Source organism: Amborella trichopoda, chromosome 11, assembly GCF_054954075.1.
Source record: "Amborella trichopoda isolate Santa Cruz 75 chromosome 11, AtrichopodaSantaCruz75HAP2 v2.0, whole genome shotgun sequence".
NCBI lineage: Eukaryota > Viridiplantae > Streptophyta > Magnoliopsida > Amborellales > Amborellaceae > Amborella > Amborella trichopoda.
This window is the reverse complement of record NC_142346.1, coordinates 4,810,039-4,835,234: the sequence shown is the minus strand read 5'-3', so window position 1 is coordinate 4,835,234 and position 25,196 is coordinate 4,810,039. Positions and strand designations below refer to the sequence as shown.

The window sequence follows — 25,196 nt, the reverse complement described above, 5'->3', positions numbered from 1 at the left end:
GGTGTTACATCGGACCACCATCACAGCGCAACCGTTGGTCTAAATCAATATCCACCGTCCAAAGTTCCTCCAAAACCCTAAATGGTCTAAAACTCCTATTGGGGCTCCCTCTCTCTCACATCAAAACCCTAATCGTCTCTCGTCAAAATCTTGGGTCTCTCGTCGTCCCAAAAAGTCTCTCTGTCTCTCTCTAATCGAAACCCTAATCGTCTCTCATCAAAACCCTAAAAGGTCTAAAACTCCCATTTAAACACCATTGCTTCTCCCTTTCACCCGTTCCGAGTCTGAAAATCGGACCTTGGGTCGCCGTCTCTCTCACATCAAAACCCTAATCGCCTCTCGTCAAAACCTTGGGTCTCCCTATCTCTGTCTCTCGTCATCCCAAAACTCTCTCTCTCACTCTCTAATCGAAACCCTTATCGTCTTTCATCAAAACCCTAATCGTCTCTCATCAAAACCCTAATCGTATCGCATCAAAACCCTGATCGTCTTTCATCAGAACCTTGGGCCTTCCCCTTTGTCGCTCATCATCCCAAAACTCGCTATCTCTCTCTCTAATCGAAATCCTAGAAATCGTTGCGTTCGTTTCTCCCTCTCTAATCAAACCCTAGAATTCCTCTCTGTTTCTTTTGAATCACATGCCCTTTCCACCACGAAAACCCTAGAAATCTCTGCTTTTTCTCTCTTTTAGGTGATGTTACGAGGAAAATCTGAAGAACTATTTATTTCATTTCTTCAGATCCACTCACTTTCTTCTCATCTTGTTTCCTTCGGGTGTATTTCATCTCTCCCTTTTCTAGGGTTTACTAGCTTCTGGATCGCAGAGCATCCTCATGTTTCATTGCCTTGGTAGTGGGATTTTTGCAATTGCCATCTAGGATTGGCCTTAGATTCATGAAATTTCTGGCTTTTCTTTTATGTTATATTTTGTTGACTTTTGTTTTGTTTTTTTTTTTTTTCGAATTTTCATTTTGCATGAATTCGTCGATGGGGGATGAGTGCCTGGCTGGGACTCTCCTTAACAGAATGAGCGAACTGATTTTGTGTTCGTAAATTCCTCTGTAAACGTCGTAAAGAAAGCTTCTGCTTGTTGTGGGTTCTTCTATTAAGACAATTTGGTCTCCGGCCTTCTTGTTTTGTGGAATTGTAGCCCCCATTTGCAGAGAGCGGCCTCATATTCCATCGCCTTGGGTAGTGGTGTTACTGCAATTACCATTTGGGACTGGCCATGAGGCATACATTGTCATTTGTTGCATCAAATTTTTTTATATTGGACAACGTCATTGGTTTTCATCTGTGGCCTAGTTTAAAAACTTTGGTCTTTTTGACTTTCACCAACTAATATTTGATAATTTTCTTGTGAAATTTGCATTGGAACCTTCAGTTTTAATATGGATTCCTTGTATTTGAGAAGTTCATTTAGATATTTGTTTTTAAGAATCAAAAGTGGAATTGTTGGCCATGATGAAATCAGAAACAATAACACCATCTTTCGGGACTGAATGGTGGAAACCTTGCTGATATTCTGCAATTCTGAGGCCCCCTTACAGAATATCCTTTCAGTTTTCTACTTGTTTGTTCCTGAGGAAGTGAAATTGTTTTCATGCTTTAATGCAAATATGCTAGTTTCTGTGATCTCTTTGGTCATTGACAAATTTGCTCGATTTTATATATATGGTTTCATATTATTCTTTTTGCATTGCAATTTTACATCTTTGGTGCGGTTTTGAGCTTTCAATATTATGGCTGTGCAGTTTTCCCGGTAGAGATGGCCAAATCTTACGACAATTGAATATGCTTGGTTTACCCAAAATCTTACGACAATTGAATATGCCTGGTTTACAGATCCTGAGAGCATCTATACTCTTGGAGATTAGCATCTATACTCTCGGAGATTTGGTTTACAGATCCTGTGAGCATCTATGCTCTCGGAGATTTGGAAGGAGACGTAATCGAAGGACTTTTGATGGTTCTATCTTGAGCAATGAGAGCGTCAAGAGTTAAAAAATCTTGCATATCTTGTATGAGTTGTGGAGATGGTTTTTCAGCAACAAAGGTGGGATATGGGATTTCATGAGTCAACATAGTATTAAACTTGAAAAACCTGTTGAAGCAGTCGTATATAAAGGCGAAACCACAGCGTTGAAAACTGCACATGGTAGTAGTAAACTTGAGAAATTAAGGTGAAGTTGAAAAATTAAGGTGAAACCGAAGGGTTTCAAAAGTGGACATAGTAAACTGAAACCAAAGGGGTTAAAAGTGGAGTAGTAAACTGAAACCAAAGGGTTCAAAAGTGAACATAATAGTAAACTTGAAAAAAGTGTAGTAAACTGAAACCAAAGGGTTCAAAAGTGGACATGGCAGGAAACTTTAAAAACGTGGTGGAGCAAGTGAAACCGAAGGGTTCAAAAAAGTGGACCTAGAAAAGTGGACATAGTAGTAACCTGGTTGAAACCAATTGGAAGTGAAACCTGGTGAAACCAAAGGGTTCAAAAAAGTGGACATAGAAAAGTGAACATGGTAGTAGTAACCTGTTTGAAGCCAATTGGAAGGTGAAGCAAGTGAAACTTGATGAAACCAAAGTTTGAAGCCAATTGGAAGGTGAAGCAAGTGAAACCTGATGAAACCAAAGGGTTCAAAAAAGTGGACATAGTAGTAACCTGGTTTCAAGTGGACATAGAAAACAAAAAAGTGGACATAGTAGTAACCTGGTTTCAAGTGGACATAGAAAACAAAAAAGTGGACATAGTAGTAACCTGGTTTCAAGTGGACATAGAAAACAGAAAAGTGGACATAGTAGTAACCTGGTTTCAAGTGGACATAGAAAACAGAAAAGTGGACATAGTAGTAACCTGGTTTCAAGTGGACATAGAAAACAGAAAAGTGGACATAGTAGTAACCTGGTTTCAAGTGGACAGTAGTAACCTGGTTGAAACCAAATTGGAAGGTACTGTGTATTGTGGAAGGTGATTGGCTTAGTGTGATTAATTGGTGCAATAAGGTGAGTTGATCGTCTCGGTCATGGCGTTCTCTATATGCAGAAGTTAATTGATTTTTGTGGTGTTTTGTGCTTAATTGGTGCAATAAGGTGCGTTGACCGCCTCGGTCATGGCGTTCTCTATATGCAGAAGTTAATTGATTTTTGTGGTGTTTTGGAGGTGACCTTCCAACATGCTTACAGAGCTTTGGCTAAGAGGGGGTATCTTCTAAGTCCCTTATTGCTAATGAATTGTTACTGTGATGTATTTGTAACCTTCTTTTGACTAATATCGGTGGAGCCTTTGGTTTCTTTGGCTATTAAGTTTAGAAGGGGGACGGCATTTTAGGCAATGATTCATGAAACCGATGTATGTATATTAATATGATGCAACAACCTTGAAAAATCATCTTGTGACCATTTGTTTGATCCAGATTTTGAATGAGTAATGGTCAAAAAGGACCCCTCCCTTACTTATCTGTTTAGGACCCTAACGGATCACCATTAAAGTTGGTACGGATCTCTATAAAAGTTATCACATGGGTGAAGGATTTGATTTTTCTATAGATCCGTTTGTCAAATTTAATGGTGATCCATTGGGTCCTATACACATGGATGGGAGAGGGTCCTATAGGATCATTTACACTCTTTTTATTCTAATGAATAATTACAAAAAAGAAAAATATGAAAACACAACTTAGAATGTATTTTTTTAGCCCAATTAACATAAGTTTGGTGAGATGCTTAGATCTAGATCTTAGAAAGATTTTTTTATTTTCAATTTTTTGGATGGTTTTATTATCATTAGATGAACAATGTTAAAACAGAAAAAAATGATTGAGTTTATAAAAAAATGATTTTGAGTTTATAAAGGCTAAGATCTTTAAATCCACAAAATGAAGGGTCTAGATTCGTTTTTGGATGGGATTCATTTTGACCATATCTAGGATTCAAATTGAATTTTTTTTTTTTTTTTTTGGGATTGATTATTGAGATGAAAAGAGTGTGCGTGTAAAATTTAAGGTTATGCAAATATCATCAACATGATTGTTTAGAAGTGTCGTTGCATTATATTATGATACAACAATTGCATTAGATCATTTGTTGTCATTTTATCTTTGTTAAATACCACTTCTCGGCATGTGATTGTAGGTACTCATATAAAACGTCATTTTATCTTTGTTAAATACCACTTCTCCGCATGTGATTGTAGGTACTCATATAAAACGAAAACGGACCAGCCCTGTTTCGCTCCATTATACCCTGTTTCAAGGGCTGAATATGGTTTTTTATATGATCTACATGGTTTCACAACAATGGAGTTGTATCTATGAGAAATGCTTTAAATGGAATTTGTTTTGAAATTGCATGGTTAGGTTATTGATCCGGATTGGGAATCGGTCAGTGGCCAAACCAGATCTAGATGGTAGTGGTACCAGGTTGATCCCCCTTAATACCCGGCCAAATAGTTTCGAATGATTGGTACTCCCCATAAACCAATTTAATATTTTTATTTTTTATTTTTAAAATTTTAAAATTTATTTAGATCACCAATTTGGATCGATCTGGTTTGATCTGGATCTACAATTCCACAAATGTGGGATAGACGATCCGTCCCTCTGATCTAAGTTTTGAAACACTTGTTTGAGGTTGTTGTGCCTTAGATCGTCCCACAGTGTGATGGAAGGAATGCCAATGGTTATCGAATAATGTTTTCATATGGTGATATACAATGTTAATCGTCATTTCAAATTAATTCCATAGGGCACTACTTTGTCTTGAATCATCGTTTTTTTTTATTCTTTTTTTTTTTGATAATTCATTGGAGAGACAGGTCTGGTTTTTCCAAATTGTTTAGGAGTCAGTTTTTTTTAAGGGTGTTAACAAAGTGGTGTTGGTGCTAAGAATGAAAATTACAATATGGGGGTGCTACCATTAAGACCCGAACTTCTTTTTTTTCTAATCCATTTTTTCAAGTAGATCAGGAGTTAAGCTTTTCGAAGGTATTAGTCGGATGATGTTAGTGGTAGGAATAAAAATTAGCGCACCACAACGCGATGTAAGGTGCTACCAGCACGACCCTAGCCTCTTTAACATATAAGCCTTTTGCAGATCGTGTTCAAGCCTTCTCCTAACCACGACGGGACTCCTCACCTACGGCGGGACTCTTCCACGACACCTATGTTTCTTTCCATTTTGCAACAATGTCGCTAATTCAACGAGCCCATGTATAAAGAACATTATTAATAAAGGGAAACCTTCTATACATCTTCACCCCTATATAATTTACTTACGTCCTTCATCTCTCAACCGTCTGATTTAAGTGGATGGCTAGGATAGCTTTGAGCCGCTTCATCTTCTAGCCATCCAATCTAAATGTTCAGCTAGGATAGCTTTGAGCCGCTAACCGTTCGATCTAGATTTGATATTTTAGAGTATTCCATTTTAATTTTTTTCTCCAAATTATATGAACATAAAACTTAGTTCGTGCATCATCTCAATAAGATGCACCTAAAAAGAATATAAAAAAATTTTATATAAAATAAAATAACCAAAATACCCTTTTTCTCTCCTCCCCCCCCCAACCCACTCCCCTTTTTCTTTTCTTTTTTTTTTTTCCTTTTTTTTTTCTATTCAATAGAGACCGTTCTAGATTTTTCAAATAGTTTAAGAGTTAGTAAAATTACAACAAACCCACAGCCTACAATCTCAAGGTCGCAACAAGAACGGCCTGCCTAGCAAGTAATTTTTATAGGAAAAAAAATCACGTATAAGTCGTAAGAGTAAATCCATGGACTTATACATTGCAACAAAATCCTTTTATTTCTCCAAAGCCCGCGGCATTATAACTCATTTAAAGAATTTATTTTTGAGTTTCAAAGCATAATTTAAGTAAGGGTGCGGTTTCTATAAGGTTGCAACCTTAAACAATCCAATTAAGGCGTACCTTAAAATTTAATCATAGCATGTACTTTTGTTATAAAAAATTCTTCTTAAAATATATTTTCCATATTTAATTAGAAAATTTTAAATTTAAAAAATGGTTAAAATCGAGTAAATCTATAAATATATGAAAATCTTGAAAATGGATAGTCTAGATAATGTACCGCAAGATGCACTATTTTCGAGATTCAAAAACTTTTTTTTTTTCATATTCATAGATCTCAATGTCGAGATGATTGATTAAAGTGTTTTTTCAACATTAAAACAACAATTCCGATAGATTTTCGAGGTGCATCTATGATTCTACATTTTAAGGTTGCAACTTTATATAAACTTTTCCCTTTTAAGTAATAACATATCACATTGATAGATATGGGTGACTCTGATCCGATTTATAAGGATAGAAAAGTATTCTACAAAAGTGGGCCAATTGTATAAAATAACAAGTGATTATATACTCCCAAAGGAGCATATCTTGTATTTTAAAACCCTATATAAGAGTATTTGTAGGATCCCAAATTTTAGAGATATAACTTCTTAACCACAAACAAAAAAAATGTAAAATAAATATTGGAAAAAATATTGTAAATATCCGTTTTAGTTTCCATTATTACCAAAATACTTAATATTTTTTAATATTATTTATATGTCCATTTTTTAAACTTCATAACAAATTTTTTTAAAAAAGGCGATACTACATATTTTCGGTTTTTCAAAAACTAAAATCAGGCCAATTTCTATTTTTGAAAAATAAAAAATTTAAAATTTCCGGTTCTTGTGAATTTTTTTTTATCTCCGCGTATTTTCTTTCTACAGTACATAGGTAAAAATGGTTTTTTTTTTTTTAACTCTCTCTCTCCCCTTCACCCAACGTCGCATCTTTTTTTTGGGTAAGTTTCACTCAAGCGTCTTGAGATAGGAATTCAGTCTAGTCTGAATATTCCCATAGCTTTCCATTCTCCTCTAATGTATACGGGCCAAACCTGAGTAATATTGAGAGGGCCTATCGAAACCAATCAAAGGTGAGAGGATAAATAGTTTATAATGACATTTTGCAGCTGCGAATTCAGGGGCAGGATTGAGTGGTTGCAAAGTGTTGGGACATTGAGTTGGGGCAAGATTGGGTGGTTGAGAAAAGGCACGAGTTCGATGGTTGGGGCCATTAATGGAGGAGAGAGAGAAAGGTAGGATTGGGGTGCAAGAGAGAGGAAGGAAAACCATCAGTGGTTTGGGTCGAGACTTCATTTGCCCATCATAGATGCAGAGAGAGGATTCTTTCTGAATTCTGAATTTTCAATGACGGAGGCTAGAATTACATCAGGAGACTGGTTAAATTTATGAGGGAGGAAAGAGAGAGAAAATTGAAAATTTGGTTTTTGAACTTGATTAGTCAATGGAGAGAGAAGTAGATAGAAAATACGCAAATGACTCAAAACAGAGAAAAAATATTTGGGTTTTTTAAAAACCGAAATTGTTCTGAAAATCCGATAATGGGTAGTTTCATTTTTTTCTAAAAAAATGTTATGAAGTCTAGAAAATGGATATATTAATAATAACGGAAAGTATTCGTTATTTTGGCAATAATGAAAACTAAAATAGATATTTACATAATTTTTCCATAAAATTTATTAGCACTTTATGTGCACCTAAGAAAATAAGGTTATGGGATTGGTTAAAGACCTTCCAACTTTTAGATTTAGTAAATCAGAATTCACTTTGCTTTCTTGAAAATATTGTATGATGATTATAAAGTGGATCCCAAAACTTAAGCAAACTTAACATGGAACAGCATAACAAGGGGTGTTTGTAACCTTTGTATGCAAATAGTAATGGTCTCAAGGGGTGTTTGTAACCTTTGTATGCAAATAGTAATGGTCTCAGTGTACACAATCCTTAAAAATTCCTTAAAAATAAGCTCCTCCATTTGCATAGAAAACAACTGTTTTTTCACAGGAAAGGGAAAAATTCTCAAGATGCTTATAAGTTTGGTTCCACTCTCAATCTCACTCACCAAGCCCATTTCTATGTGACATGAACTCTTGAGAAATTGTAGTCCACATGGTATATTACATCATCCTATCCGGGCCAACCTTTACTATGCACTAAAAAACTGTACAACATATTGTTCCACTAAAAGAAATTGGTAATATTGTGGTCCAAAGGCAGTATCTAACCCACTGAATTTGGCATAAAATTTCCAAATTCCATAATGCAGAGCCACAGTTGAGCATGGCAGCTAAAAAAGAGCACTTACTGTTTGTCGCATTTCAAAACCCCTTTAAGCTCTTCTGTCTTCCAACCATATCCATAGGAACCACGAAACCATATCCTCCACTCTTCCCATGCTAAAAGCAATCGACCTTTGAAGTGTGTGCTCTTAACTCGTAAAAGAAAAGAATTTTTATTGACGGATACTTTTCATAATTAATACAGAAGGTCTTGATTAGTCTTAGCTGTCAGATGTGAAATCAAACAGCTAGGTTGGCCATTAGTTATGCTCAATATTTGAGAATTTTTCTTGAACCTAAGGAAAAATGAGACACGCCTAGCAAACAGTCCCCTACAAAAATAGAGGAACAAACACTATATAATCAACAAATGCATGTTGAATTGCATCTCCTAACCTAAGATGGTGCCCTTCATCTGTTCATAAGAGACCCACACAATGATGAAATGAATAAAGTTCTAAGGATTGTCATCCTAGCAGAAGTGTTCCATGTTCCTTTACCCCTAGTCACAAACAAGAATTCTACATGTCGCTACCTCCTACCTCCACTGAGCATCAACTTAAAAAAACAATATTATAATATCATAAGAAATATAATATATTCATGAGAATGTAATCTAGAGAATTCCAATAAAGATTTCAAAGCAAAAAGAAAACATTGGATGAATAGTCAAAGGAATTAAAAAAAAAAAGAAAAAAAAGAAAAAAACATTTGATGAATCCAGATGTGCTTCATTTCTACTTTGGCTAATCATAAAAAATGCAAGCTGTCCAAAGAGCTTGACACAAACTTGCCCGAAATCAATTTTACTACCCAGTTTCCACACCATGGGCTTAATCGAACATCTTCTGTGTATGTGCAGGACGGGGGCTCCACAATTCTAGGATATGACATGAATTGGCCGTTGTTCAGATAGATGCCTAAGGTGCCCAAGCCAAATGCACATTGTATGCATGTCGTGCTTTATCGTGTCTAAGATTTCCATAATAATCATTCATAGGTTTCTCAGAGAGAAACCGAGTTTAAGCCATAAGTATCCTTTCTTCTTGATGAATGCTAGGTACAGTGGCAATAAAGTCACCTAATATATTTTTATAGTAAGCCTTGGGAATTTTGTTCATTTTGTTCATGAGGCATTTTAGTCATTAAAGAACTTAACGAAACACAAATGGTTTGAATACTCAAGCCTCAAGGAGATGGCTAGGGATCATAGATTTGAAGTGCAAAAATCTAGATTCTTCCACCAAAAACTAGAGCTTATGGAATAGAGTAGTTTGTTAAGGTGTCTCTTGAAAGGCCTGGTTCTTGGTAAGATTTGAAATTTTAGAAGATCATGAGACACAAAGAATACAAAGGAGCAAGGCACAAACTCTTTAGGATCACACACAAAATGGTTCAAAAAATATCTCAGGGAAGAGTTTCTAGAGGCAGGTTCCATATGTTGTGGTTGGCAGAAGGGACTTCAGATAGTAGGTTATTTCATAACATGATAAGTAATTTCTTTTGCCAATTGCCGCGGAGGAGTCTATAAAGAGAATTCGCATTGAATTTTGTAATCTGGAATTTTCTCATTATCGAAATATTGCACTCTGGCCTTTTGACAGCATGTAATGGTAAAGAGTTAAGTAAAACAACAGTTAAAAAAGTTTTGTAAGCTGAGGATGCAATAGTGAGGGTGGAGCTAAGTAAGGTTAATAATACCATGTGGAAGCAACAAGAGAGCAGTTTATGGGGCCACATGTGGTGGGGGAAGCTTGCAAGTAGAAAATGTAAGATGGAAATTAAGAGATGAAGGATCATGTTTGATTGAAGTCCCGATGCTTCTTGGTCCTTCGTCAACCTTGGCATGCCTCAGTTGGTGATGAGGAGATTTGAAAAGCTCTAGAAAGACTTCCTATGGGGTGGTGCAAGACAATTTGAGGTTTGACCTTTCCAAAACCAAATGACCATCTTGTTTTAGATTTCGCATTCTGGCTTATTCACAAGCTTCATAAAGTTTTCCCCTACTTCCAATAATTTTAAGCTTGCCAACCAGTTGTAAAGCACATATGGGATAGTCAACATGAGAATGTTGATGCATTGAGCGGATTTCACGGACAGAAACACAAATCAATATACAGCTCCAATTCATAATCAACTAGAGGACCCCATGTAGGATGCAGGCAGAAAATCTGATATAAACACAAAATCAACAGAACCACAAATAAGTTCCACCAGTATTTAAAAACGCACCTGACCGACTCAGGAGCCAAGTAAGTTGGGGCTGAAAAACCCTGAAATCGCTCTAGTCCACCAATTTTTCATTTATGAATTTTTTTTTCAATTTTTTCCTATTAAAACATCCCTGGTCTACCTAGTCAGAATGAGGGACTCGGGATCAAGACCATAGTGAGTCCCACAGGAGTCCAACTTTTAAACAAGTCACAAATGCCTTCAATTTTCACTAGTCAAGATATTTGCTAATCAATAACTATGACAATTACAAGCTGCCTCAAAGGTGTCTCGAAATTGCTGTATAATGGAAGAACTGTCTGCCCTAGCTCCCCTTACATGATATGAGGAGGGGGAGAGGGGTGGTTTGGGGGTAGAAAAAGACAAAAATAATGATGACAAAGTACCAATATTATGTGTTGTACATCATAACGAAAACATAATATCAATATCACATAACACACCTCGGTTTGATACACGAGTTTTCGTGCACCATTGCATATGTGCAAACAAGTAACTTGCTAGAGATCAGATTCATTCATTAGTAACCATAGAAACTGATGGCAAAAGATGGGCCTTGGGTGTCTTAGGCCACCCGTCCCATAGGCCTAGGTGAGATAGCTTGACACATACTAGGAACAATAACAGAAAAGGCACCAAGAAATACACTACACATAAATGTAATGCAAATCATAGGGCACAACTACATGCTTGTGGCACACTAAATGCATGTGCATATTAAATTTTCTACTAGTATGCCTTTTAAGTAATGATCCTATGAGACCGTCCCACACCCATGTGTGTAGGACCCCAAAGGATCACCACTAAATTTGGCACAGATCTCTGGAAAAGTCAAGTCCCACACCCATGTGATAACTTTTCTAGAGATTTATGCCAAATTTAATGGTGATCCTTTAGGGTGCTACACACATGGGTGTGGGAGGGTCTCATAGGATCATTACTCATGCCTTTTTAGTGATCATATGAATGAGAACTAGTGATAGCCAAAAGGAACCATATATATATATATATATATATATATATATATATATATATATATATATATATATATATATATATTTGGAACGTAAAGTAGGAACATAAAGAAAAAGAAAAACAAAATAAGGTAATCTCCTTTTTTTTTTTTCTGGTTAGTAAGATTACGACTTATTGTTTCGCACATCATGGATTTACTTGGACCGATACATGATATTCTTTAGGTATCTTTGGGCTTAGGTATTATATTAGGAAGTTTAGGAGTAGTATTACTTACCAATCCTATTTATTCTGCCTTTTCATCAGGATTGGTTCTTGTTCGTATATCCTTATTCCATCTTATATCAAACTCCTATTTTGTTCGTATATTCTTGTTCATGAATGGTTTAGAATATTACAAGAATTTCCATCTTTGGACCGTTGGAGATGGGATCTCTTCAGTAGTTTGTACAAGTATTTTTTTTCACTAATTGCTACTATTCTAGATACATCATGGTACGAGATTATTTAGACTACAAGATCAAATCAGATCATAGAGGAGGACCTTACAAGTAACGTACAACAAATTGGGATTCATTTATCAACTGATTTTTTTCTTCCATTTCAACTCCTTTCTATAATTCTTTTAGTTGCCCTATAGAGAAAGAATCAGCAGCTTAGTTGTCGGACATCTCTCTATCTCTTTGAATGCGAGTGGAAGCAGGGAGTTGGCCCTTTTCATGAAGAGCTCTCTCACCTTTCTCACTCTGTCCTAGTTGCAAGTCCGGAATGCCTACCTTAAGCCAAGCCGCTATTGCTATTGGTATTCGCCCTTGAGATTTTCTAGTAAGGGCGAGTTGCTTTACCTTCCTCGCTTCTATGGGGCCGAAAGTCACCTCTTTCATAACAGAAGGGAGAGATTTTATTCCATCCCAAATTGAGGGACATCGTTCCCAGACCTACAATTGAATTGCCCCCTTTCCTTTAATTCTTTCCTATCTTCTTTGCCCTTCACCGATAGATTGGATTCTAGCAAGTCGAATCTGTCCATCCCGCTTTCGGCTCTACTGTAATGGTATTACCGTCCCTCTCGCTTGTCAGAATTCCTACTTTCTTTTATGCCGAATTCTAGCTATTTTTCATATCTTTAGATAAAGCATATAAAGGAAGTAGTCCTCACTAGTCGTCAAGGTTCGTGAACTCCCCCTGGCTTTGTAAGGTAAGTAGTGCATCATATCCACTGAAGGAGAAGTTCAACCTTATCTTCTTTCGGAAAAGAGATTCAATGGTCGAGAAGGCTTGCTCGTAATGAATAGGGCCCCATGCTCTCACTAATACTCATAAAGAAGAGTATGTGACCGGAAGAAGAGTTCAATCTGTGCGCTTTAGCAAGCCAATCTTGAATGCTGCTTTTGTCGCTTTCTAAAGGGCTCTCTCCATCCGTCTATCATCATTGATCGGGAGGATACCACGAATACCTAATTGTAGTTCTCATGCCAGCAAGAAGAAGAACAAGATTTTATACTACTTTCATTGGTCAACTACCAGCCGAACGAATGAGAGAAGGACCCCATAACCTCTTGAAGAAGCGACGGGCTGAGTCTTGAGAGGGAGGACTATGGGCAGGAGTGCTAGTCCTGCTTAGGTCATTTTTGTCTAAGACCGGCTCCGTATAGGATTGGACTAAGAAGCCTCCGCCTAAGAGGATGTTTTCCTTCTCTGATATTATATCATATGCAAGCAAAGCAAGTGCCTTCATCCATTCTACCATCCTAGATGAGATGGAAGTTCCGTACGCTGTCCTTGGCTTAGTATCTCTATCTATGACCTTTTCATCCTGCTTTCTCTGACCTCTTCATTCTATTTCAGTGCCAGACTATAGGTGCCTAACCTCGAACCCGATCGACCATTCCAACCAATGAAAGCACTTCGAAAAGCCCAATTCATCCGATATCTAGCAGCAGGATAATAACCCCTCTACCAATTGGCTCCCTCTTCGCCGACTATACTGGTTGGAGTGGAATAGGCGATTGGCTTGGATCGCTCTCAACTGCTCGTATGGCTGTTCTCCCTATGGTATAGCTCATTCCCCCACCTACTTCTCTTTTCGAGCCGACATCAATTCATCTTACGGAATGAGGAACTCTAGTTTGACAGTATAGTTTGTATCGCATATAATAAGCCTGCCTTACTTGGATAGCTCTTTCCGCATTAAGCAATTTTATTGAAGGATTTCTTTGATCCAGCAGATCCATCAGCTTATAAAATCTTCTCCTTTTCATCGCTTGGCTTGGAACTAAACTCTCAAAGAAGGTACTGGTTGTATGAAGAAGGAGGTAGGCTCTTCCTCTTCGATTCTACCATTGAATTCATCTTCATCCCTTTAAAGAAGGAGCATGCCCAAGGACTGCAGCTTAAAGCCGCTCGACCCCTCCTTTTAGTTGAAAAATGAAGTATGTCTTCGCCTTGTTAGTTGCTTAATCACCCAATACAGTCGGCTTGAGAAGGTCTTACTTTATATATATTATATGTATATGTAAATAATAGAATAAGAGAGCGTTGCATCAGAAACCGTGTGTTGGGAAGAAGAAGGAAAAGAGTCAAGAGAAGGGTGGTGGTTACAGTCAAGTGGAAAGGCTCCAGGCAGCGAGAGAGGGTCGCGCCCCCTCCCTCCTACCAAGCCACTATGATATTCTGAAAATGGACCTGGCAGGCCTGGCACAACCTGACAAACGGAGATTAGATTCACTGAGTGCCATTCAGGGATCCAATCACGGGTGGCCATGTGTCTCGAATTCCCCAGGTGAGTGAGCCATCTTCAGCCTTTCCCAATCCAATCGGGGATGGCCATCTTAGTTCTATTAGCCAATTATGGTTGTGGAGCCTCTCGACCCGAGCTTGGTTTGCCATAGATTGGGGGGTTACCTATTATTAGTTTTCAGCATTAACGATTTCCTATCTCCTTGCCTATTATCATCGGGTTGCTCATCCATTGGGGATGGGTCTTATTCTTATTTGAATCTGCATCATTGTAAAAGCGGATCCTCGTTAGTATGTGGGTTATCTTGAGAATCTTTTGGTAATGCTAATATGGCATCGACCGGGGGGGATCTTATCTCTATCTGGGCTTTCTAGGGGAAGCCATTTGGAGAGGAGGTAAGAGGGGGTATGATTGTAGGAGCTCTCATGTACTGCTAAGGAGAGGAGGGAGGCTCCAACCTATGTTTGTATTTTCTTGTCTTAGACTCTGAAGTTTTTGTTTTCCTTTCCCAAGATACAGGTTTCAGTCTCCTTACGAACGGATAAGAGCGGTAAGCAAGTCAGGTTAGAAAGATAGGACAAAGTCAGGAATGAATAAGCAGTTGGATTCGGTTATCAAATCTATAATATACGATAGTAGCTAGAGTTGAGTAGTGTAAGAGAAAGTGCGCCGTATAGGTGATAGAATAAGAATAGGTGTAAGAGTCAGAATAAGTGCTGGAGGATTCTCTGATTGTCGAAATAACGTAAAAGATTCAATTGATAAGCCGACAAAGCCAATAAGCCTGCTACTGTTCTCTAGTTCAGTCAGAATGCGGTTGCTGCCCCATTAGTAATAATTAGTTTCTGTTAGAAATCGCATTTATGATTGCTAATCAATCATTCATGGTTCCTGCCACCCGGGAAACTCTACGCTATCTAATCATACTAGTGGCGACACGTAAACTGCTCGTTCGGCGGCTCCAATGATAAATAGGGACGAAGGTGAGCCAGAATTGCACAGTCGACCCGTTCCTTTACTATTTTGCTCGGGCGGAGAAAAACACTGTGTTGCAGCAACAAGGCCATCTTAATCGAAGACTCTGCTTTTTTTTAGGGGTGCTTGCAAATGGAACCGGTTTTAGAGCATCGATCGGGCAAAGGAAAATAGGGATGATGCAGCCCAACATATGCTCTTCTTGATCGCTCTCCCGGTTAATCGCTCAAAATCATAATAGCGAGGTTCCAGGGGAAAGGAGCTATGAATAGTAGTTGGATCTTGAATCTGGAATATCAGCTGTAAACCCTAACATTCTTCCCCGACTAATAAGTCTCAAGTGATACTGATACCGACTCAGCAGTGTGAACATACTCACTCACTCCAGGTAGGATATCCTTTGTATATGTGAAAACAATGTAAATCTATGAACCTTCTCCCACTTCTATTCATGGAAACATAATTTTTTGCCGGAGTTATAGCATTCTCACCAGAAATGGCACCAAGGGAATAGTCAGAGCGGATTACAAAAGATTGATTAGGTTGAAAGTGTTCACGCCCTCCCCTTCTTTCATATCTAAGAGTTCGGCCTATCATTTATAAGCGAATCGAAGGAGAAGCGACCCTCAAACTGATACTGTAGTAGGGAAAGGGGCAATCGATTACCCAACAGAGACGAAGGGCAAATTTCTGAATGCCCCCTTTACTTAACTTAGGAGAAGTCGTTTGGCTTGGCTAGAAGCACCCATGTCGGGATAGAAGAGACAGCCCCAACGTCAAACTCTTTTCTCCGCTATTTCATAGAGGAGTGATCCATAATGGTATGATGCTTCCCCCTCATATCGGAAAGGGCAGTTCAATATTCTAGACCCTTTCGCATGGAGAAGAAAACAACATCAGTATTCCATCGCCAAAACATCACGAGTCAACATAACAGAAAGGACGACTTTACCGATGCGTGAATACGCAAGAAAGAAACGAAACGGCAGGGCTCACTCTCCCCAACCCTCTCTCAAAAACGTTTATTTAAAGGTTCGAAGGACACTAAAAAAAGGTGGAGAAGGACTAAATATGCAAGCGGTAGTTCGGTATTAGCTGTGTCTCATCTGGTCAATCTCATCTCGCACAAGAAAGATTTTTATCTGAGCCCGTACCCTGAAGAGAAAGAGTGATTTGATCTCTCTATCGCTTGAGTTGTAGTAGGTGGTGCCTTCTCCCTTCGCCCGGCAGCGAAAGGAAATGCCGAACTAAAAGAGTGAAAGCCTAAACGCTCTTATGTTTAGGCGTGTTGGTTTCAGTGAAAAGCCAAAGAGAGAGTTTTGCGTGTGCCGGCTTAAGGGTTCCTTGGCAGCTTGAAATGCGTACTTGCTTTAACAACGGAAAGAGGTTCCTTCAGCGGTTCAGTTTTAGGTCTCGGTTCAGGTGCTGGCTCAACTACTGGTGAAAGTGCCTGAACAGAAGCGTCTCGCTTGACTAAGGGTGTGAGTTCCTACTTAATTAAAGATTTCGCTTTAACAACTTTCACTAGCGCTTGGCTAGTTACCGAAACCCAACCTTATTCTCTGCATTTGTGCTTTTTTGGTCTTCTTAAAAGCGGCTAGAAGTTATAAGCTAAGCGATGATACGAATTTACTGAGCGCATCGCCTTCCCTAGAGTGAGCAAGAGCGGAGTTTACTACACGAGCCTAAATGCGAGTTTCACTGACTGAACCCCCCTAACTCGAACTCTTAGCTTAGAACTCAAAGCCAGAGTAACTCATTGGGCTTAACAACGCCTAATCTGTTGCTAATAAACAAGATCGTTATTTGCCCACCGAGACCATAAACCAATATGCGTTGTGTTCTTCGTTGTGCCGTTCCTGTTGTTCAATACCCATGATTATGCATTCCGTGTAGTCATGTTTCCTTGAAATCGAATCCAATGTCGCTCCTCGGTGGTGGACCAAGGCAGAGCTTGGCCCTCGTCGAGATTGGAAAGTGCTAATTGAGCTCATCCAGGGACTCCGAGAGAGAGTTGTTGCTAGGAGGAGAGTAGGTGTTGGCGTTGGCGAGCTGCCGTTCCTTCTTTAGTTAAGTAAAGAATTCATGCCGTACCTCCCTCTTCTTGGTTAGTCTCTCTTTCGTGCTGTCGCTCTATTCTCAGTCTATCTGTTTATTCTTCTTGCGTGAGGAACGATTCTATCCTCACTTAACCCAGATAATAAAGAGAAAAGCTTGGCCTATCTATTCTATTATGGCCGACTTGGAGAGAGCGGTAGCGAAGGTACTCCCCCTCATCTATAAAAATAGGAGAGGCTTTGTTGAGAGAATAGGGGCGATAGCGGTCACAACTGGATGAATGACAGGCAAGAGTTCCCTATTGATATAAAAGGGGATGGATGAAATAAAAGTGCCGGTAAGAAGGAAGAGCGCCTGATTGAAAGGTCTTACAGAGCCTACTATTATCAAGCTTTGGTGCTTATACCACGGGTGACACTTGAACTGAGTAAATGGTTTCTGTTGCTTCCATGCCATCCATCTTTTTTTTTTTACCAGCCATTACTATCAACCAACTCAAGTCGAAGACCAAGCTAAGACATTCCCCTTGTGTCTACTAGGCCAAGGATGTTATCTCATTCAAGAAGAAGTGATTATTGACAGGTCGAGCTCGCAACCAAAAAGACGCTCTGTCCTCGAGAGCCAGCCACTAAGCACACACCCAAGCTAAGCAAGAGATGGAATTCCAGATAGATGACCGACCAGCGAGGAGCCCTTCCATATGTGGCTTAGCAAGCTCAGCATCAGTAACAATCTAGGCGGCTACCCTGTCTCATATGGGTTGAGAATGTTAGGTCGTGCACCTCCCTCGAGTTGGTGTGTTATCTCAGTACCTATGGCACCAATAAGAGGGACAGGTAACAAGCTAGGTGTGTATTGACTACCACCATAAGCTTGTTGAAGAGAGGAGCTGCACTGCTTTAAATAGAGTGCTGTAAACAGCAAACCTGGCTTCCTAACCAGCCTTGACACTCTAGTTGTGATTCCGCTTTCACTAATAGACTTATGTCTTCAATGTCATCGAATTCTTTGTGTTAAGCATATAACATAACATATTAGGATATCCATAAAAGAGGTTTCAAATGTGCAAAATCTTACGTCAAAGACGGGGTTTTGCAGTGATTTCAATAGACTTGGATAGCTCATCATGAAAATCATATCTTATGATAATAGAGAAAATATGGGCTAAAAAAGGTCTTTTCCTTTCAAAATCCCAAGTTTCTATGCTTTTTTTGTTACTTTTTTAGCTTTGAAATTGTATGTACGGTAATCCATGGCACGAGTGGGACCTATCTATCCTCTTCTTTTTAAGAGATTGGGGCTACATTTGTTATTCCCGCGGATTGCTAGTATTTCTTTACCCCAATTAAGGGTTTTTACTTTGTTTTAGCCCTTCCTTCGTCTTCACCTTTCAGTACTAATCTCTCCTTCTTTTGCGGATGAAAAGCTCGTTTCTTCCTTACTTTCAAAAATGAATTTCTATTGAATTTTTCAATTTCATTGATTTTTATTTCATTTATATTTAAATGAACATTTCTAGTATAATTTATATTTCTTTTAGTTAGTTTAATATATAGATAATTTAGAGAAGAGAATTTCTTATAGAGTTGTAGAATTAGAATAGCATTCCTAATCCATCGTAATGGTATGATGCATTAATCCATTCCATAAAGAAGTTTCTATCGTGGCATATATATGTTATGTTTATGCCTTTCTCTATCTACTTTATTTCTACTTTAACTTTACTTTAATAGAATATATTCAACTTTCTAATTTAAAAGAATCAAATATTCTATGAGATTTTCATATATTGTATATTATATGATTACAACTATTTCTTCAAACAACTATTTCTTCAACAAATTTGATTGATTGATACGAGTTGATTTTTTGTTACAATGGATTGATGAAACAATAGTTGGGCCAATTGCTGCTTCAGCGGCTGCAATAGCTATAACGAAGATCGAGAAATTGTCTCCCTTTAATTGTCGACTATCAAATAAATCAGAAAATGTTATGAGATTCATATTAACAGCATTCAGTATAAGCTCAAGACACATAAGTGCTCTAACCATGTTTCGACTTGTGATTAATCTATAGATGCCCATAGAAAATAAAGAACTACTTAAAACAAGTGCATACTCGAACATCATTGACCAACTCCTCATCAATCTCGATGTATTTCAATATGAAGAAAAATTCAACGAGCTATATATATATATATATATATATATATATATATATATATATATATATGAGTGTGTTTTTAGACAAGGGAAACACAAAACACAATAAATGGCCAAATCCCACGCTTCCATGCCGAAAACCTACCATGCTTCAGTGATAGTGGCTAGGAAAGACAGGTTGTTTTTTTACTATAATGTTACTTATTTGTAGAAGTATAACACAAGGCAAGGAAAACGAGTAAAAGACAATGCTTCACTCTCTTGATGCCTTCCAGCAACTAGCACATCAGGTATAAATCTCAACATGAGAAGGATGTATGCTACTAATCAATGAACTAATCTAAAACTGAATGTGCAAGGCTTCCTAACACTTAGATCTCCAAAAGACCAACTCACCACAAATTAAAGATGGAAGAAATTCCAGTGAAAGGCACAGTGAAAGTAACACTAATAATAGTTCCGGTAGCAGCAAAAAGAGAGCACTCAACTGAACGAAATAACAGCAAACTCGAAAATTCATAGAATCAACAGCAAAGAAATCATGCTTACCAAAAGTAGAAAAAGGAAAAAACAGCAAACAAATCTATCTCCCCAAGCTTAGGATCTATTAGGCCTAATATGCAATTGACAATAGCCATTCAAAGATAGCTGCAAATCTATACATCTGATAAACTGCAGCAGCCAAAAACCTCAGCAAGAGGGAAATGCAAGTCAAGCAGAAAACAAATTGAGAATGAGAAGAATTCAAGCTGCAATACGGTCTTAGATTAGGAGAATAGATACTGTGAGGGGACAAAGTATGGCATATCACATCCAACCCCATCCATTGCTGGTTTATGCTCTTAATTTAAAAGTGCATTACAACAACATTTTGCAAATTGATCACCAAGAAAGTCTCCTTAACATCCTACATATACAAGGGAGAGGAGTGTGACTTTAATTTCTTATAACTCAATTTTCTCTTGAAATTTCCTAGAATCTCTTTTCTGTTCTCTTTTTAAAGACTAATCCCCGAAATCTGTTTCCTAACAAATCTCTTTTATTTGTTATACAAATCAAATTATAGCATTGCCAAAAAAAAATCGTATCCATCTCTCCTTACAAATCTCTTTTATGTTAAATCCAAATCTTGATTTAAAACAATTTATCATGAAGAATTCTTAAAAAAAAAAAAATATCATGAAGAAGCCCGGATTCACATGATCTTTTCCAACACACACACATACACACACACACACACACACACACACACACACATATATATATATATATATATATATATATATATATATATATATATATATATATGGGTGCAGTTGGCATACGGATGCATCCGTAGTTGTCCATTGGGTGCGGTTTGTATAGAGCCTAAGCTCTAAACAATCAAATTAGAGCCTACCTTCAAATAGTGTTGAGAAATGTGGTTTCAATATTGGAAATCTTTGTGATAGCCTTAAAATACATTTTCATATTTATTTATAAAGTTTAAAGATTCAAAAATAGTGTAGATCGACATATCTATGAAAACTTGAAAATATTGAAAATTGACGGTCCAAAAATGCATCATAAAATACACTATTTCCAAAACTTGAGATCCATTTTTTTCTCATGTCCATGCATCTTGATGTCAAGATGATCAATTTGAAGATATTTCGGCATCGAAACAACCTCTTCTAGTGCAATGTTTGAGGTAGGCTCAAATTTGATTGTTTAGAGCCTCGGCTCTATATAAACTTTTCCCTATCTATCTATCTATCTATCTATCTATATATATATATGGTCGTGGTTTGCATATGGTTGTAATCTTAAACAATCTAATTAAGGTGCACCCCCAAACTTTGTCAAGAGATGCACTTTTGGTGTCCAAAATTCTTAGGATGGTGCTGGAATCTATTTTTATTTACAATTATAAATTTTAAAATTCCTATGAAATCTCTTTTTTCCTCCATATCCATACATCTCAAAGTCGAGATGATCAATTTGATGTTTTTCCAGCGTCGTAACAACCTTTTTCGAAGGATTTTAGAGGTACACCTTAATTCTACATTTTAAGGTGTCAAACCTTATATAAGCTTTATATATACAAACGAAAAAAAATTAATTAAAATTTAGAAGGGGCTTTTGCATGTTAATTTTGCCTATCACAAATAGGAATTACAAAAATAGAGATTTCGAAAATAGTATTTGGCTAATCAACATAAAGAAAAATCAAAAGTGAAACAAGAGAAGGTTAAATACTAATAAGACATCTGAGGACATATGCCATAAAGATTCATCACAAAATTGCATAAATTACACGCCATACCTAGAAATTTCAGATCCCAAAACAACATATGCAGGCAATACATAAAGAGGATTGAGCTGATCAGGAAACTACGGAAACAAATCAATGTCTTCTTTTCTGATCACAGGCAAGATACTTGAGTCCCATGGAAAAGAATCACTTTATATACAAAAATCTTGTTTGCCACCAATCAGAAGCTGTGCAACATTAGTTCATTTACTCTTATACATGCACTCTAGAAGTAACTGATGAATACCCTGAAAATGGTTTAGATCAAGGTTCACAATCTCAAGATAAGAAAACACACATCAGACACAAATTCTATCTTCGATGGCCATTCTCCCCAAGATATTTTCTTGCCAAACAATACTTATAATGCTCAATAGATCTTACATTCCAACAGATAATTATTCCTTTGATAGATACTCAAATAGGATATAGTCAGTCAACAAGTGAACATTGACACAAAGATTGAGCAAAAAACGCTGTGCTCATCATGCAAAAGAGATTTAGAAAAATTACAAGAAATAAGAAAAAGAAGAACAAAGAGTCAAAAACAGAAAGAAGAAGAAGGATTCCACATGGACAGAATCAGCATTCATAAAATCAACCTGAAGTATAAGATTAACTACTCAGAATATTCAAGAGAATAATACAGGGAAAAGACACAAGCCGAACCCCATCACCAATGGATGCAAGCCAACGCCGATTCTCTTTGTACAAGACATAGATAGACACAAAGAAGTGCCCACTACCTGCTTCCATTGGATCACTGAAAACCCTTATTCTTCTTCACGGAGAGAGAGAAGAGGCCCCAACCCCAAATTACTCTTCTTTTTTTTCTTTTCCTTACCCCACCATCCGCAAAAGCAAATCTTGAACTAAAAACTAAACAACTCACCAAAATTGTACACTGCCCCAACTCTCAATGTAACCCAATAATCATTCAGGCACACTAGGCCTGCCCAAGCAATCCATTACCTCACTCCGGCTCCTAACAATCCTGTGAAAAGCCTCTCTCACTTGGCGTTCAAGTGGGTCCAGTCCATATCTAATGGCCGTGCAAACAACATCCAATTCTTTAACCTCACATCTCACCTCTTGGTCCCTCTCCTCTGATAAAGGAAAATGAACAGAATCCACCAATTCCGTCATATGGCGAGTGCACTTCTCTATCCCATGAATCTCTTTAAGCAACCCACTTGAGTTTCGCCTATCTCTCTTCTTCGACTCGTCAACAATTCGCTCATGCAAAGACATGAGTGCAGGGGCCCAAGAGAAGTGACGGGGGAATGAGAAGTGCATTTGCAGGCCCCGGTCTTGACAAGGGATTGCAGCCACCAAAGTCCACATCACAAACAAGAGCACTGAGCTCATGGTGTACACAGGAACAGCCAGCCCATTTGTGGCCATGATCTCATGGTTTCTTGGTGGGTTCACGTTGTTCCCTAGGGCTTGAAGCTGGCGAGCGGCTGACCATGAGCGAGAAACGCTCCATGAAAGGGACCGGAAATGACCAGTTTGCCGCTCCCTATTGGTGGTCCTCCCAAATGATCGGTTTCTCTGTGCAAGCACAGAGCCAGCTTCCTTCTCATCGAGCATAGCAATGGCCAAATCTGTCAGTGCCTTCTTTGCTCTTCTAAATTGGCCCTCTCCTATGATCCTCTGATTTGGGTCAAGAGCCAAAAGCACAATTTCTAAGTGCTTTTGCCATTGTCGAACCTGCTCGATCCCATCTCTAATGGCATTGCATACATCAAGGGCCTTTACGCTTCGTTCAAAGAAATCACCAGCTAACCTATCCAGTGGCGGTTTTGAGGCCTGAACCCTATGGTTCAAGAGGATTAGCCTGAATTGTTCTTGACAAAAGAGGAAGGCATCAAGGAGCTTCTGGACCCATGAGATAGAGAGAAGGTCTTCTTGCGGGGTAGTAGCTAGGTCATGGAGTCTCTCTGATACAAGCCTCTGAAAGGCTTCGAGTTCTTGTTCTTGGCTTGAGCTGGGTTCATGATGGTTAGGGTCCATGGGCCGGACCTCGTTTCGCCCGATACTGAGAATTGAACGACCAAATGAAGCCAAGTGAGCAGAGGAACTTTGGTAATCGGTAGCAGGCATTCTCTCTCACATGGAAAGGGGGCTTGATTCGGGAGCTTGTAGTATGACCTTGGCCTCAAATAGTTGAATAATGACAATGGAGCCTGAAAAGAGATGAATTAGATGAAAATACACCATCTTTCTTTTGAATAAGCAAGCGAAATTTGTGTATGCACTATTAACATTCCGAAATTGTTGCATGCTTTTGCTTATGAAGAAGAAACCTCGAATTGAGGTGAAATTGATGGCAACAAATGAAGAAGGTTAAAAATATTACAGAAATAAGAGTGGAAACCCTAACATAGAGAGAGAGAGAGACTTCGGATCCACTATAAACAATAGAGAAGCCTAAAATGTGTAAGGGTTACCACAACTCTTGATAAAATAAACACCAAATCAATCCAAAAGAGCTAGATGAGGTACACGCATGAGAAGGAAGGCAATACAGAATACCATATGCAAGAACTCAGTAAAATTAACCAACATTGGGGGAGAATTCATGCAAATATATCCTAATTCATGAATCAATAAACATGAAATTCGAGAAATAAAATAGCTGGATATCACCTACTGAATGAGATCAGCTTCTGAATAAGAGGCCAACAAATTCACAGAAATGCACAGGAAAAGCTCTACCAAGAAACAGATCTAAGAATTTCGGAGAAAAATCAAGCAATCAAGGACCCACTTTCCCAAAAATCCCAACATTTGCCCCAAAACATCCAAACATCGACAGAAGCACCAAAATCCAACAAGACATTAAAAACCCCAATAACATGCATAAAAAAGATCGACTCTTTCCACCCATGAAACAACTTTCTACGGATGGAATCATATAACAGAAACCCTAACGAGCAGAGAAATATGGAGGAATTACAGAGAAAACAAGGAATTCGAAATCGTATGATGCTCTAGAGCTAGGGCAAATACCTGAAAATTGAGATCCTTGGATCCGAACACGAGAGAGAGATTTATGAATTAGGGCAGGGTAAAACGGGAGTGGCGGATAGAGTGGAGAGAGAGGTGAGGCGAGAGGGCTTTTATGGGGGAATGGTTGTACCGCGTGAGGTGACCCTTTCTGGCCCTCGAACTTGGAGGGCCAAGAGAGAGAGAGCGCCGCGTTAGAGATAGAAAGAGCAGTGGTAAAATTCCTCCAGAAGGTCTCCACATTTAAGGAAAATAACAAAACTGCCCAACACACACCCGGTAAAATTCTCTCATGGCCTGTTTTGTTTATTGGGTTTTTTTTATTTTTTTGTGTTCTTGGGTAAATTTATTTACTTTTTTTTGAGTAATTGTACTTGGGTAAGTTTTCCTTTTGTTATTGGGTAATTTTTTTTTTTTGGTGAGTCATTCGGAAAAAGGCCCCCTTTCTTTGTGCTAAACAATTAAACCCGGGCTCTTTTGTTTACTGCTTACCTCGAGGTGAACGTATATAGTATTTGAGAAGCTCAAACTTAAAATACTATGGTCTAATTAATTTGTAATTTAAAAAAGAGCCCGGGTTTAATTGGACCATAGTATT

The 25,196-nt window shown here is 38.2% G+C and overlaps 1 protein-coding gene and 1 non-coding gene across 2 annotated transcripts; one reads left to right on the top strand and one right to left on the bottom strand.

The window, feature by feature from the left end:
• The first annotated feature begins 1,456 nt into the window (after window positions 1–1,456).
• Window positions 1,457–1,542, top strand: LOC148779693 (small nucleolar RNA SNORD96 family). Its single transcript, XR_016045119.1, has one exon. It is a non-coding gene; the product is annotated as a small nucleolar RNA SNORD96 family (small nucleolar RNA).
• Window positions 1,543–21,966: 20,424 nt separating this feature from the next.
• LOC18441217 (protein BYPASS1-LIKE) lies at window positions 21,967–24,879 on the bottom strand. Its single transcript, XM_006851338.4, has 2 exons — window positions 24,602–24,879; window positions 21,967–23,775 (listed from the first exon to the last, which is right to left on the bottom strand). Exon 2 carries the CDS (start codon window positions 23,690–23,692, stop codon window positions 22,520–22,522), a length of 1,173 nt encoding a protein of 390 aa, XP_006851401.1. The 5' UTR covers window positions 23,693–23,775; window positions 24,602–24,879; the 3' UTR covers window positions 21,967–22,519.
• Window positions 24,880–25,196: the final 317 nt, after the last annotated feature.

What these genes read in the sequence shown, in the direction of transcription:
- LOC18441217 (XM_006851338.4), bottom strand. Translation starts at nt 23,692, where the DNA reads ATGCCTGCTACCGATTACCAAAGTTCCTCTGCTCACTTGGCTTCATTT.